This window comes from Numida meleagris, chromosome 2 (assembly GCF_002078875.1).
Source record: "Numida meleagris isolate 19003 breed g44 Domestic line chromosome 2, NumMel1.0, whole genome shotgun sequence".
NCBI classification, from domain to species: Eukaryota; Metazoa; Chordata; class Aves; order Galliformes; family Numididae; genus Numida; species Numida meleagris.
Genome location: NC_034410.1, coordinates 34,669,859 through 34,686,330, shown reverse-complemented (window position 1 = coordinate 34,686,330; position 16,472 = coordinate 34,669,859). Strand labels below are relative to the sequence as shown.

Below are 16,472 nucleotides of genomic sequence, written 5' to 3'. Positions count from 1 at the left end.
CTTCTCTATTAATTTAATGACCAAAAATACATTAAAATAAAAAGTATTTTTAAAATGAAGCTTTCAGTTCAGTTTCAGAGCCATGATTACAAACTGAAACAAAGTCTTTGTGAAATCTTACTATTCCAATTTTCCTTCATCAATAACTTTAGCATTGTTCCTAACGGTTAATTCATTTCCCTTTCCCCTATCTTTCTCTTGAAATGTCTGATTTATTCCTTTTTGTTTCTCACCCTCCTTTTTACAAGTTTCCTATTCAGGATGCTAATTCTCCAGTAGTTTTCTTCCTCTGTTTTCATCTGCGTGTGTCATCTTACAGATTGTGACATAGCACAACCTTTGAGTCCAGCCAGCTGCATTTTTGTCCTTAAGTTCATCTTACTGCTCTATTTCTTTTTGGTTTTAAAGATTTTAAAGTTGTTTATATATTGAGGTACAACCACATGATTTTTTGAGTAAGGAAAGCCTATTTGAAAGATTATTTAAAAATAAGTTATTTGCTGTTTGAAATGCAACTTATTGTACTCTGAGGGCATATATTCTCTACAAAGTTACTATTCATCTGCATTTCTCCGGACTGACAAGTACTGCTTATATTAAAGCTAATTATTCTAGCTGTCAACACTTTATCAGCATGGGAAAAGTAAAGCATGTACGTAAATTTGACTTGGAGAATGAGGGAGTGAAATGCTCAGGGAGGGGAAACCCACAATAGGTGCCACAGTAGTGGTTACTTGAGATTGCTCTTTTCCTGGAAAAGAAAAAGAAAAAATGGCATTTTTATATTTATTTGATTGCCAAAGATTGTAAGTCAATAAATTTCCTTAACATAGTTAAACAGTAAGGGCTATTCATTTTTTTCCTGTTTTCTGTGCCTGCAGGAGAAAGATGTGATGATTACACCTATGCCGTTTGCAAGGCCTCAGGACTTAGGCCCATCTATTGCTATTGTAACTAAAGTAAACCAAATTCAGGATCAGCTGCTGAAGAAACATGATATTGAGCTGTACATGCATCTGAACCGACTGGAAATTGCTCCACAGATTTACGGACTGTAAGTGTTTACATTACTTTACTTAATTCCTTCTAATTTTATTTCATTGTGCAAGGATGTTTTTGTCCCGAAGTTCAGAATTAGAGGAATGAGGGTAAAAAGTACTTCTTGACTCTTAGATCTTATTTAACTGACAGCATTACAGTAAATGAAACCACACAGATGTATTTGTGTCAGTGATGTTCCCACAGCAGATCAAGACCCTTCAGTTATGTACTGGAGAACTTCTCAAAGATTTCCATTGCAGTTATGAAGTACATATTGAATTGTGAATATTATCACATATTCTACCTGTGGTTTTCATGTAATAGGAAAAGGGGCAACAGGACACAAAGAACGGGAGAGAACAAAAATTACCAGCATTTAATAGTTTGTCTGCTTAACTTTGTCACCAATTCACTGTCAGTGAACTTTCCCCTATTTGGATACTGGTAATACAGGTGTCGTGGAGCATCCTGAAAGTTATGGCATGGTGATAATAAAGTGTCTGTACATAGAGTTAGCTCAGGTAGTCTTTGCTCCATTAAAGTGGCTCAGATCTGTTCAGCTAGCTTTGTCTCCTGTGTGACCCCATTCTAGGGGGCCTTTTTAGGTCATGTGTGACTTTAAAGGTGGGTTTGTCTGCATATGTTTTCAGTGCTACATCCAAACCGTTTATGGCTGCTATTTTGGTGAATACAAAGCATACAATTTGCATGAACTATGAGGTATTGTGAGTTGACTGTGATTTCGAGAAAGAATTTTGCCTTCATAATCTGGAATTCCAGACAGATTATTCATTTTGATCATTCTTTAAGGGACGAGTTGTATTTATAGTTGCAGTGACAGTGAAAAGTGAACTTGTACTTTTTCCAACTTTTTGCAATGTCTTAAAATTAACATCAAGTTTGCCTTAAATCACAAAAAAAAAATCATGTAGGACTGAATTGCCAAATGTAATTGTGAATTACATTTAACAACTTGATAGAAAATGTGAAAAGGAAGAAAAAAGGAGTCTTATTGCAGAACGTAACTGAAATACTTACAAATAAAGTCTAATTTGATGTTATCATAAACTCAAATAATGCTGAGACATAATATGCCTTCAAGAGAAGAGTTGAACTACAGATTAGTCTCAGACTTACGAGGAGCATAGGAAGGCAAATGTAATTCTACAAAACTTACCTCAATGGTTTTGATATCACTTGGCTACAGAGGGAGGAAGAATAAACTAAAGAAACTCAAGGTATTAAAAGTACAAAGAGGACGGTTTGTCTTATTAAAGTTTTTTTTTTTTTTTTTTTTTTTTGCATAATGTGGAGTTTTGTGTTTTCTTAGTATCCTTACTAGTCTGGAAGAGAAAGCAGGCGTTGCTGATAAACTTCAGGGGTGGCAATGAGTAGGTGGGTGGTGTAAATACCTAGGAAAACAAAAAGCCAGTGTTTCTTTTTTTTCTGAAGGCTTATGAAAACACACAAAATAAGATAAAGCTCAGAAATTTGCAAGCATATTTTGGGGCAAAAGTAATTTGTACTGTAGATATTCACTTCAGTTTAATATTTTGCCTTTCAGTAAGAGAAATAATTGAAAGAAAAAAAATTAGACTTTAGCTCAAAAACATGACATTACAATAGCAGAAGAACGATGCAGGCTGGTGTGGCATAAATAGAACTGAATCTGAATAAAGAAAATTACAGTTAAAGGAATGAATTATGAGAGAGAGCTTCAGGCTGACTATCAGGAAAACCTTACAGGGAACTGTTAGACTGTAAAATAATATTTCAAAATTAACAAAGGAAAAAACCATCAGAATATTTTAAACACAGGCTTTTGAGAAGCTCTCAGAAGTGGGTAGTATTGTGAAGAACAAATCTGTGTTGGCAAAAAAGGAAAGTAGGTTGCAAGTGAAGTCACATCTTTCTCTGATTTCTGATTTAATGTAGAGGACAGGAGAAAAAGGAAGAGCAAAGAACTTGATTGTGTTGCATTACTCTCACCTTTAATGATGTCTAAGCTCTTCTAAGCATTTCTTAAACCTAATAGATTATTAATAATCACTGAGTATTACCCAAGTGCAGAATTTGTGTGAGGTTTTTTTGAAACGTATTGTTTTGCTGAAGTTTGTTGAATTTGCCAACAATGAATACTCATAAGTAAACCTCCAATCACTCAAAAATATATACATCATAGAAGGAAGACTAAAAACTTCCTTCAAAAGATATTAATATGCTGCTGGAGAAGAGTATTGACACAAAAGTCTTTCGTTTAGTGGCAATCTGCCCTAGTCTGAGCAAGTTATACAGTCTACGTATTTAAAACTGTAGTCATTTCAACTTTGCATCTTTTTATAACCTTTTGTGGTAAGATACTTGCTTATTCTTTCTACTTTCATGAAGTTGATTTTAACCTTTAATTTTCACAAGTAGTCATTTCTTTATCAAACAATATGGAGACTGTTTCTGCTGAGATATCACCTACTCCTGTCTGTTCTGTAGTTCCATGTTCAGATATGGTCCTTTAAAATAAAGTGTAGTTACCCACTTCTTGAAAATATGCTCACTTCCTTACAAGAGCAATTTTAACAAACATTTCTGTACTTGGGGTATGATTCATTAAATATCATTACTGTCCAGTGGTGCAAAGGTTTTACGCTGTTTTTATGAACAATATGTATTACAGTGTTTATTAGATCAGATAGTCCTCTGTAAACCAAAGTGTCATTAGCTATGGTTTAAGAGGAAAGGCTGAGTAGCCTGAGTCTATTCAGCCTGGGGAAAGGAAGACTGAGAGGGGATCTGATAAATGGTTATAAATATCTAAAGAGAGAAGGGAGGCAAATGGATGAGGCCAGGCTCTTCTCAGTGGTGTATAGCGATAGGACAAGGAGTAATGGCCTTAAATTTGAATATAGGAAGTTCCATACTAACATGCAGAAGAACTATACAGTAAGGGTGACGAAACGCTGGAACACGTTGCGCAGTGATGTTGTGGAGTCTCCTTCTATGGAGATATTCAAGACCCGTCTGAACACCTAACTGTGCAACCTATTGTGGGGTACCTGCTTTAGCAGGGAGTTGGAGTCAATGATCTCTTGAGATTTCTTCCAAGCTCTGTGAGTCTGTGAAAAGGAAACTTCTTTTCTCTGGTACTTCTTATTTTGTGAAGTTTTAGCTCATGAGAATGGATCACTTTATCTTCTGGAAGGCAGTATTGAGCAGGCTTCACATTACCTGGCTATCTCATTTCATTGCTGAGCAGAAGGAGAACCCTGATAGGTCTAGTAAGGTGTATTAGTGCCCTGGCTATGCCATATTTTTGTTCTGTGGTGATGCAAGTTGATGTTACATACAGTAGCCTTAAGACAGGAATTTTTGTAAGTAGAAATCTTGTGAGACAGCAGATTCATTCAATTGCAGTCAGCCACTGCATGTCCCAGTGATAATTATTCAGCTGCTATTAATATCAGCTAAAATGGAACCAGCAATACAGAGATAAAGGCTTTTGTCCTATCATTTTTCAGTCTTCTTTATTTGCCATGGGGTTTTTTGACCCTAAGATAATATTTTGCAGAATAACATTGTTTAACGTTCCTGGTATCACTGCAAATTGCATGCAGTCTAACCAAACTATAACAATTATCTAATCGCATCTAATTTTCCACTTTGTAAAGTAAAGTACAAGAATAGTTTGAAAGTAAAATTGAATTGATTACATTAACAGCTCACTGACATGCTTCCTGATAATAAACTTTTCTCTAAATAAAAACAAAAAAAAAAGCTGAAATCAAACAAAAAGATTAGATACTCTGAAGGGCTGACAGTTTGAATATTTAGTTTAATTACAAAATTAGATGAGTTAGAAAAGATTAATGTACTAGATTATATGGTATTCTAATGTTAATTTCTTTGACCCTTACATCTAATTCATGTTAAAGTACAAAATAATTATTGCAAAACCATTTTGCAGCTTCTGCAGTGGCCAGTGTTTGCAGTGACAAATTAAGCAGGTCACCTTCTGAGAACAAGACAGAACAAAGGTTGAAAAAGTCTTCATATATCCATATTTTAGGACATTTTCCTCCATTCGCAGTAATTTGTAGCAGATGATTTCTTTTAGATTTCATTTAAAAGATTAATCAATTGGGAGAGCCCCTCATAATATCATTATAACTACTTTATTTTATGTACTGAGAGTTTCAAAGTGAATTATATTCATATTACATCAAATGAAATTCTCATAGAACTGAGTGCAATAAGTACAACCAGATCATGTAAATATATATGATATAGTTGTAAAGAAATAACACACACAACGGTAATGACAAGGCATAAATATAAAGAGCTTTATTTAAGAACAAAAATTAACTGATGGCATAAACTCACTAGCTTCTGCATCATAACTCTGATGGCAGATTATATGCTGATGTTATACTGGTTAAGCAAACTCTTTCTAAGCACATATCCATCAAACAGAAAAGCACTTGCAGAAGTGAGTGTAAATATTTCATGATAGCTTAATCTCAGTACAAAAGAGGCCTTCTCAGAACATTCAGTGCCAATGACTTTGCCTCCCACTGCCACTCTACTTTCTGATGATCAATCAGATAGTCGTACTGCGTGCTGCACTTTGAGATTCAGTTTCAGCCCTTTAGGCTGATACCGCAATTATACTTCAGGAAGAAAACTATCTCATGAAGCAAAGGAAAAAAAAATGAAGAGAAGGTTACATACCAAGTCACAAGGTACATTTGAAACTAGCATTAGAAAGGTTATGTTACAGCGAAGTCAACAGCAGATGTGCTGCTCCACTATTACTATTCTTAGTTGCTTTGCTGTGAGCACTGCTGTGGGGCATCCACCTGTTTTAGTTTCTCTCCCATGCCATTATGGTACCAGGCAGTATTCTTTTCTATAACCAGATTGGTCTCTGGAGGGAGAATGTAAAGGATTTTACCAGTGCAGTGAAGAAACATAAATCGTATTCATTGTATCCAGAAAAAACTACCACTGCTCATAGAATAAGGAGAAATCTTCATGGTCTCTAGAAGAAGTTGAATTACCAGTCTTTCTAAAAAAAACTTCGCAGATCATCCAGGATGCCTGGATTTGTTTTGGACTCTCACACTTCACACTGAACAACAAAAAAAAAAAACAACCAGAAATAATATATAGCATGGCCAAAATCAATTCCAGCTCCTCTGTAATTTTTAATCCAGTGTCATCAATTAATTGGACAGCAATTACAATGAAACCAACTTTGATCTATTGTGCCTGTAGTAAGAAAGCCACGAAAATCTGGCCTTGCTATTAAAATAAATGAATATTTTAGTATCCAGGGTTGGCTAAGACTAAGTAAATGCAAAGTCTTGATGAACAAATAAATAATTATGACTTTAATTATGGGAAATTAACTGGGAAATTAATACCAGTTACTGGTATTTCTGGCTGATTTCCAGTTATGACATAGGTTATTCCAAAAGTAATGCCTCCTATTTATTTCCGTGGAAACTACAACAGATACAAAGAGGACAATAACACTACTTAATAGAGCAAATTCTCAGCTCTACAACACTATTTTTCAACATAGTCACCACCATTAACTATGCATTTTTGCCAGCGGTGAACAAGAGCCTGCATGCTGTGCTCATAAAAATCTGCATTGCTATCTGGAACATGGCTTGTCTTTCATGTTGCTGTCACCAATGCTGAAACACACTACCCACTGCCTCACTCTGCTTACATCCACTGTTTGGTCTCCATAAACATTCAGCAAGCATCAATGAATGTCAGTGGGTGCCATTTTTCCTTTGTCAAGGAATTCAGTTACACACCTTTGCTTCATCTGCACTTCCATGTCAGATGCCATTTTGCCAGAGTCCCTCTTTTCTGCCATCTGCCACACGGCAACAAAAAATTATGGAATATTGGTGCAAAGGTTTAACTTCTACTGCCATACCATCAACATCCACCTCTGACATCGTTGGCCAACATAATAAAACAGGAGGCATTACTTTTGGAGCAGCCCTCATATATTTTCTTTTTGAATTGAAGCATTACATATAAAAAAGATTTTGATGTTACATATGTCCTAGTCTGTCTATCAGTAGAATGCTTGAAAGGGTTTAATGTCAGATGCAAAGGCTTTTCTGAGAAAGGTTACAATCCACTGTTGGTTCCACAAATTAAAAAAAGATATAGTCTAATGTATTTTTAAATAAAATTTTGGGGAACTGATATGGAGGTCAAAAGACTTAACTATGATTTTTATCTCGTGTAGTGAAATAAGTACGGTAAGAAGAAAACTCTAAGTTGAAAATAAAGTGATAGGGGAAAAGAAATCTGAAGCTATTTTAGAAAGTCTCTATATTTCCATGGAGTCAGGAGTTGCCTCACCTGTTATTGATATATCAGTTGTGTTGCAGTGGTTTACTAACTCTCAATGGATTTGCTCTACGCAAGTAAATTTTGGGCAATTCTTGAAGTGTCAAGGTAGATGTATCACTTTCAGGAAACAAGCAAATGATATGTACCTCTAGGAGTTGCTTTTCTTCTGTTTTAAAAGGTGACCACCCATTTTTTGTTTTCTAATGTGACAGATCACAGTTGCCCATTGGTAAGTTTCCCCAGGAAGCTTTCTGGTTTCTTGACTGAAATATTTTATCATTCTTCTTTTGTGTCACTTGCCTTTTCCATTCCTGTTGAATATTAGGTTGAAAATTATAGTGATGAGTTTTCGATTTTATCCTTTTTCCCCACTCTCACAGGTAGTATGGTAGATTTACTTTAGGCTTAAGATTTGAACATATACATAATGTGAATGCCCACTCTATAAACAGAATGAGGGATTGGCTGAGGTGTCAAAAGTGTTCATCTGAGTTTTAGTCTCCTGCCACCTAATTATGTGCTGAGAGGATAATGAGTAGTACTAGATGGCTGTGAGGATAGAATGCAGATTTGTCATTATGTTGTTCCTTGATGCAGGTGATGTGCTTCACATATGAAGCACGGGGAATTGTCTTTATCTGGGAAAGAAACAAGCAAGAGGGCCTCCATTTTTACCTTCATCACACACCCTTAAAAAAGTCTGGTCATGTATAACATAAGTAGGCTTACAGACCAGTGGATTTGAATAGAGTAAGTATCTTCTGAAGCCTGTGCTGAAATCAGGAGAAATATATAGAGGTGTTTGGAAGTCTGCCTTTGTCTTTTTCAGTCAATAGCTATAAAGCAGAAATTTAAGGTGCCCTGTATCAAGTATGGACTTCTCCTTTGCTTTCCTTATACCTAAATCACATCAGCAATTCAAGTTAATCAGTGCTGTTTAATTTAGTGCATCATTTTGTTTCTTTCAAGGACACAAATCTTACTCAAAGGTAATGGAACAGAGGTTAAGTAGCTGTTGCAGGAAACAATTACCTCAAGCGTATGCCTAGAAATGGTATTGAGCTAACATGTCCGTGTTAACATGGTTTTAGCAAGGAAAATGCAGCAGTTTGGACTTAAGTGTTTGCTAGCAACCAGAGCATTTCCCATAGAATCCATTCTGTGGATGACTCATGGTTTGATTTACCAGTGCTTCATTCTCACTGCTAATTCATAACCAATCTGTCTGATTCAAGTTAGCGTGCACATGCATACATACGTTACTAGCACACTCTTTCCTGTGAAGACATAATATTACAGCTGATAATAAAGTAATGAATAGAACCATGTGCACCATACAGGAAGGGAAGATCATCCTGTCATCAGTCCTTAAGATAAAAGCCAACACTCAAGGGTCTTGATAAACTAAAGACTAATGCCCAGAAAAAAGATGCACAAGGATGAGCTTCTACTAGAATACAGAGAAAAGCCTCATCAACAGTAATGGCAAGACACTGTAGACACAACTTGGCAACATTTTTAAATTGTAAAATTTTAAAATTGTACTTAGTTCTTTAAGCACAGCTGGGATCAAATGGATGGTGCAGATAAGAGGAATTTTAATACAAATCTTTGAACAACTGAGCATGAAATACTTAAATGCACAACATAGGCCTGTTGGAAGCACAGGAATTAGATTTCATTTGAAAAAAAAGAACATTTTGAACAGTTATTTTTTTCTTCCATGTTAGAACAAACTAAGCCATTTTTTATTTTCATGGAAGAGTGGGGAGAGGAATGACAGGGAACTGCATTTGAGAAGAAAGTATTAGTGAACTGCCTGGAGATGTGGGATGACTACTTCATGGTCTTCAGTGTATCTCCTTTGGCCTAGGAGGACATGTTAGTATGCAAGCTCCTCTTGGTCATTTTCATCCGAGTCCTTAGTTTTAATGGAAAATTATATCCTGAAAGCACAATGAAAATGTTATCAAAAATTAATGAAACCTTAATTTTGTAGTAATACAGCCAGTCTGCATTTTCTCTAGAAGCCTCTGTTTGTCAAGTGGAATGCAGATAACCTGGGAGAAAAAAAAGGCTATACAATGTCAGCAATTAAGAAGAATGCTGCTTTCCTGCTTCTTCTCCGCACTAAAGTGGTAGTTTGCCAACTAAACAAGTTGGTGTGCTTGTTTCTTCTGCCTTAGATCTGAGAATAGTTCTTGAACAGTGATTTCTATCCCTATGGACAATTTTCTTTCTCCCTCCAGTCTAACCAAATGTTACAGGCTGAGGTGAGGGATTTGAATTTAAAAAAAAGTGAGGGAGATGGGAGGAATTCTACATGGAACCTATATAACATGGGATTTTTATTGTAAGTCTTTTCTGACATACTTATTTTACTGGGAGTTCTTGAGTTGGATAAACATATGTCAGTGTTGGAAATGTATTAAATCTAAAAAGGTCCTTCTTTGAAAATAATACCATAAGCTGTACTAAATTCTAAAATGAGCAAGCTCAATAGTAGTTCTCCATGACCTTGTGATCCTCTGTCCAACATCTGCTTTAGTTGCAGAAGCTTTAGCAATTAAAAAAAAAAAAAAAAAACTTGATCCAAATACCTGCATGCCTTGAGTATCTTTTAAGGTTCCAGTGTGTTTTTGAGCAAGAATTTTTGAAAGTATCCTATGAAATATTAAAGCAGGCCAGCTGTACCTGAAGAATAAAATCCATTAACACTGGTTACAGGAACAGGTTGCTCAGGAGCAGTGCTGTTAATTAGGGAGCACAATTTTGTGTAACTTTTGCATGTTATATGAATTCACAATCCTTACTCTAGGTAAAGGATGAGAAATGATGTTTGGTAAAATTTCTAAAAATAGTGTCATGTTACCATACTAGCAGCATGAAGATCATCACAGTATTTCATCACATCACATACTGAATGTGATAGCATGAGGCCTTAAATGGTTGAGTTACATAACTTAGCACGAAGACCTCAAAATTTTTGCAGACAGGGGAAATCTGTGCACGACACTGCAAAATGGAGTTGCTCAGTATAAAAGAGCAAGAGCAAAGAAGAGCAGGAGCTGGTTTCAAACACATTTTGAAATCAATGAATGAATCATACTAGAATTTTTACTAGAAGTCAAGGGCGTTGCCTTTCTATTTTCTTCCTCTGAAAATACTCTTAAAATATCATTTACAGCTTGATATTAACTCCTTATGATATCTTCCTTGAATTTCCAGAGAGCATTGTTTATTAGGAATGAAGCCAGTGGATACACCTAGGCCTTGTTGTACAGCACTGAATGTATTGACAACTGTACACTGAATCTTCACAGATTTCATAGAAGCAATCTTATATAATATCAGGAAATTACCAATACCACCTTGGGAAGTACACAAGAGAGCGTCTGTTTTCATAGGCCTTGCACTGGCATCTGTAATTTTTATTTATCTGCTTTTCTTTAATTCTCATCACTTTATTCAAAACTAGACCATGTTAGTGTGCTTTCTGTGATTAGCTTTGTATAAATATTTTTGTTCTTCAAATCTGACCTGTCCATACAATGATCTTTGAAAGTCACACAAGCAAGATACTGTTACAGAGAAGAGGGAGAGAGAACAGAGATTTATTATCACATTTTTTGTCCTTTACATTTATAATTAAACAGAATACAATATAACATCATATAATATGTTATATAATGCAGTACAGTGAAATCCCCTGTGTTCTTGCTTACTGTTACTCCTACCAATAAAGTTACCTGGTTTGACTAGCAGAGGTTGAGATGCTTGCAAAAAATATTTTGATACCTCAGATAAATCTGTACACGCACTTACATGTATAGTGTATCAGCAGAATAACTGTGTAATATTTTGTATGTTACTAAATATTTTTACAGTACTTAAATCTAAATTTCAGACATCTAAATACAGTCCTTAGTTGTTTGCAGCTTACATCAAAAAATGCTGTGAAAGCTGTTAGATTTTAAGCTTAGGCCTTCTGGTTTATTCCTATTCTCCAAACAACTACCTGTGGCAATTCAACGCAAGATTGACAATATTAAGTAGAAGTATATGGGATAACTCAAATCAAGCCATTTTCCCATTGTCTTTCTTACCTATGAGTGAAATCACAAGAGCAATCAGGCAACGGAAGAAGAGAAGTAATACACACAGTTTGCAACATTTCAACTTACTTTATCCCCAGAAACATTAGTGAGGAAACATTTACGTGTATGGACTGAACAGAAGAAAAGGCAATAGCATCTGTGATCTTAGCAATTCTATATATTAGTATTAATGATTTAAAATGTTACATATATTGAAAACTTGTTTAAAATAATTGAAATATTTCAGTTTCCATTTTCTTTTTTTCAATAACTAAAATCAGAAAAACCTTTTTAAATAGTGTAATCACATATCCAACCAAAGTAGTTAGCAATACATCTTGCTTTACTGTACATCTGAGCTCTGGGACTTTCCCACTGAAATACATCCTCTGATTTATCTTCTGTCTAAACTACTTTTTACATTATGACTGTGCTGCAGTCTTTGATATTCCCTGTGACATCATGAGACAGCTGTGGTACATTGTGTTTAAGCAGTACTAAACCTTTAAACTTTAAACGAATATTTTTCTTCTTGGAGGTATAAATAGAATATGTAATAAGCATCTGTGGGATATGCAATTAATGTCACTTGTGAGGAGAGGCCTTCATGATGCACTTGGGTTTTGGCACTCTTAAATTATGAGCTCTTTACTACACTCATGGGATAAATTCCATATCCCCCAGATGCTTATTATGTATCTTCCACGTCCCTTAATTCCTATTAGCTGGATTAGGAGTTGTTGTGATGTTGAGGTTTATGGTAATTTAACTGGGGTGTTTCTTGGTGATCAATAAATAAACTTCAAAAGTTTAGTAATTTTTATTTTCTAGCAATTCCAATGTGTATAGCTGTAACAATTTACATAAGATGCTAGTTGAGTATACTAAAAACTTTAGTTAGCTGTGCACATTAGTGTATCCATTACCTAAATTTAAAAAAACATGCAAATACATAAAAGTGAAAGATTTCAGTAGGAAAGAATGAGCTGAAGCGTAAGGTTTTGGGGTAACCAAGATGGTATTTCCTTTAGCTTCCAAAATTCTTCCATCAAACTACTTGCCTAGAGAATAAATATTTTGTTGCTCAATGATGATATTATTAATGTTCTAGTCACAATCATTATCTGGAGAGTTTGTCAAACTGGTACAGAATGTCCTAGATTAGTTATCAACTCAAGAGCAAATAAGATTTTTAAAAGACTCAATAAAGTCCAGTGATTAATTGTTATATATTCTGATTCATGCCTATCCCATTTTATCTAATTTAATAAAAGTCTAAAATGATGATTAATCCTTTCACACCAGCAGTTGCTGGTACATCCATTACGTGTCCAATCTGAATTCCTCTGCCAAGGAGTTAACTACTATTTTGAACTTGGTGTGAAAAATATCATTATAAATTTCATTAACCTGATCATCAAATTTAAAAAAGTCAACTCGTAAAATCCATTACTACATATCATGCATCGAAGATTAAAAACTGGTCCTCAGTGGGCAGGAATAGCCAGGATTTAATTCCCATAGCATATGTTTAAAGTGCTCATATGACATTATTGTATCTGTAATTATCAGAATTTTATGTTTATTAACCCAAGTGAATTAAGAATCTTGTTTTGAGTAAAATTTAGCATGCATGTTAAATTGACCATTAATTCTGAGCAAATCGATGTATATGTATTTACAACAAATTAAAGATATTTGTTTAGGATATTGTAATAATTTTAGTATTTAGAGAATTGTGTTCCTGTAATTTTTCCTTCTTGGATGAAATAATTTACTTCTTCAGTGTTTCCAGTTTTCCTGTGCCTGACATAGATTTAAATCTTCTGGGGGAAACTTGAAATATTTCATGTTTGCACTATATCTCAACAACAAATAAGTCTTCATCTTCAATGAGATGTTTGTTTCTATTTACCAAATAGGTAATATAACACTGTTCTTCACTGCTGCTTGGCCCTTTCTGAGAGAGACTTCTCTAAGCTGTGCATTACATATGCCTGAGAAGAGAAACAGGCACAAAAATTCTCATCTATCTGGAGTTCTGAATAGGTTTGTTAGTAGAAGGGTATGATAAAAAATCAGTTAATGCATGAAAGATATGCTACCTGAGTTAAACAGTTTAGAAAAAAAAGCTAACAGTAAAAATAGGAGAATGTTATGAAAGCCTTTGTAGGTATCACCTATGACCTAGATGCAAGTTCTTTCAAAAATAACCTGCTGCAAAGTTGAGTTCACCAATATATTTCAAATTCACTTATGTTCATAGCATTCCTAACTCCTCAATTTCAACCATTGCAAAGCATTGCTTAAAATAGGGTTGGACTTCCCAGTCCTGTTCCACCTAGGAGTTCTATGGGGATCTCAGTCTTTCTTCCTGCATAGGCAGCCTCTCCGTTCTGTAAGAGGGAGTTGAATGTTGGCCATGGTGCCTCTGTAGGCAGATCCAGTAGTTGCCTGGAAAGTGCCATGGTGACTGGACCGGTCTGCAGCTGCGTAGGGAACACCACACTGCCTGTGGAAGGGGCCATAAGCTCCACTGGGAGAAGCATAACAAATGGCAACGTTTCCGGTTTGCCAACTCATTTTGATAGGAATTGGTCACTGAAAGGAAAATGCTTGTAAAATACCATATGTAATATACTAAAGAAAAAAAATAGGAGGTATGTAGTTGGGACACGGAGCCTTTAAGCAGCTGTTTAAAAACTCAGTTTTTTAACACACAGCAGCAAAGAGCACATTCTCTTACTTGACAGTAGGGATAAAAGTCACCAGGTTTGCTCATCACCAAATCTGTCTCATATATGCATGGAATATCTACTTAGAGAAAGCTTTGATGTTTTCATGACATGGCTATTTTATACTTGTCAGTAAAAATGCCTAGTACTATCCACTGGTCCACATCTGACCCTGCTTAAGCAGTTTGTGGGAGGGGAGAAAACAGGAACTATGCAGTGGACTATTATTATTATACTTCTTACTATACTATAGCACTTCCCAGAAACATACAAAGTTTTTGGAACAAATACAAAAATGTGTCTCTTTCAAAAAGAGCTTTTTGACTACAAGATACACTTAGGCGTCAGTATAATCTGATGGCATAACAGGTGCCTTTGCTGAACCAGCTGTGGCTTCTGCTGTCTGTACGGGGCGCAGATGTAACTTTAGATATTTAGGACTGTTACAACTATCACTGCACACTGCAGGACTACATGCAGTAGTTCTCTTGGCATGAAGAAAGGAGGACAGTGCCCAGATGATTTTATTCTTGGAAGGACCAGAACTTATTTCTAAGATTCACCTTTAAATTGAAAAAGGTTGTCCATTGTAAAATCCTTGCTTTTGCAACCTTGTTGATTGAATTATCTTTGATCTATTTTTTGATGTTATCTTTGATCTAAATTATCTTTTGATCTATTAAATGCCAGGCTTAGAGCAGCTCTTTCTTCTAACAAATGTTTTAAATGTCTGCAGTACCTCACATAAACTCCACCACGCTGAGTAAAAAAAATTCTTCATAGAGGTTGCAGGTAAATGGAGATGAAGAAGTAGCATCTCCCAAGAATTCCCCTCTGTGTACTCTGTGGACTTTAGTAATGCCCAGCAATGTTTCATGGGATCCTAAAAGATTTTGTAACTTGTTTAAGTATTTGAACATTACAGAAAATTAATTTCTAAGCGTTTTAGAGAAGTTAATTATCACATCTGGGAAAAGAACAGTGGTGCTACATTTCCTTAAAAGAGATTTAAGAGGTTAAAGTTAAGGTTACTGATAAAAAGAAATCAAGATTTATTTTACTTTGGTTTTAGTCTCAGATATCATTTGTTTGCTTTTGGTGTATGTCCATTCCAGAAAAAAATGCAGTATTTTTTCTTGAGGTGCTTTCAATAAATGGCTTTCAGGCAGAGGTAACTGCCTTGGCTGCTGAATCACATCAGAAGAGAAATAGTGCAAAAAAAAATTCTCATGGATATCACTGAATTTTCCAGGTGCCCATTCATTTGATTATTTTTTCTTAAATTTCAAAACTTGTAACAATTACGTGATTTTCAGTAAGTTTGGGAGCAAATCAAGCTCTCATCAGAATCCAAGACAATGTGGTAAATACATAGTTAGAAAAATGTTTACAGACTTAAACACACACTGAATGAAGATTTGGGTCAAGGAAGGGAGGAGAATGAGGGAGAAATGAGATATAGAGGAAAGCCTGCATTTAAGGCTAGAATTGCTGAATCTAGAGAATATAAGTTGCATTTTTAGCATAAGTTGGACATTAAATAATGCAGGAGGTGTTCAGTTGTAGCACTCACATGGTAGTTAATGGCGTGAAATTAATACCCAATTTTAAACGTGAACATAGATGTATATATGTTAAATAGGTAAAGAGTAGCCTTAAACACATACTACTACCTCATTCTTTGTGTATGTGTAGGTGTGGATGAAGCATTACAAATGCATATACTATTTAAAAAAAATAAATTATTTCTTTAGCTAACTCCTTGGTAACATACTGGTGGAAAAAAAAATAAAGATGTAGTTTAACTGATTTTGGTGTATGTTAGGAGGGAGAGAAGGTTCTTCCTTTTTTCCCTGTTTCCTCCAGTTATAAAAATTACACTGATTACACATCATAAAGCCTATCTGTAATAAAACGCATCAGCTGGCCAAGGTTTTCATCGCTCACTCAATAATCCATTAATACAGCAACGCTGCCCAGGCATCTTTATAATACCAACTCGGAGGTAATTTTAATCAGCTAGACCAGCTGGTATTTAACAGCAGCTGCTGGAGATGCCACAAATATACTCAATAGCTGACATCTTTATTTGCAGTTTTTCAAGGGGAGAAGAGATCCTCCTGTGGTTACTTATATTAAGCTTTTTTTATTATTATTACATATATAAGTGTTGGTACTGGAGGATAATACCTGAATAAAGGAGTGAATAGAGTTAATATAAAAA

The 16,472-nt window shown here is 35.2% G+C and overlaps 1 protein-coding gene across 6 annotated transcripts in view; it reads left to right on the top strand.

Moving 5' to 3' along the window:
• The window catches only part of TBC1D5 (TBC1 domain family member 5), a 305,440-nt gene that overhangs the window by 185,528 nt on the left and 103,440 nt on the right, over positions 1-16,472 (top strand). For all 6 annotated transcript variants that reach the window (XM_021386231.1, XM_021386226.1, XM_021386230.1 and 3 more), the window contains one exon: positions 882-1,054. In XM_021386231.1, the coding sequence (XP_021241906.1) occupies positions 882-1,054 (173 nt within the window). The remainder of the gene's footprint in view (positions 1-881; positions 1,055-16,472) is intronic.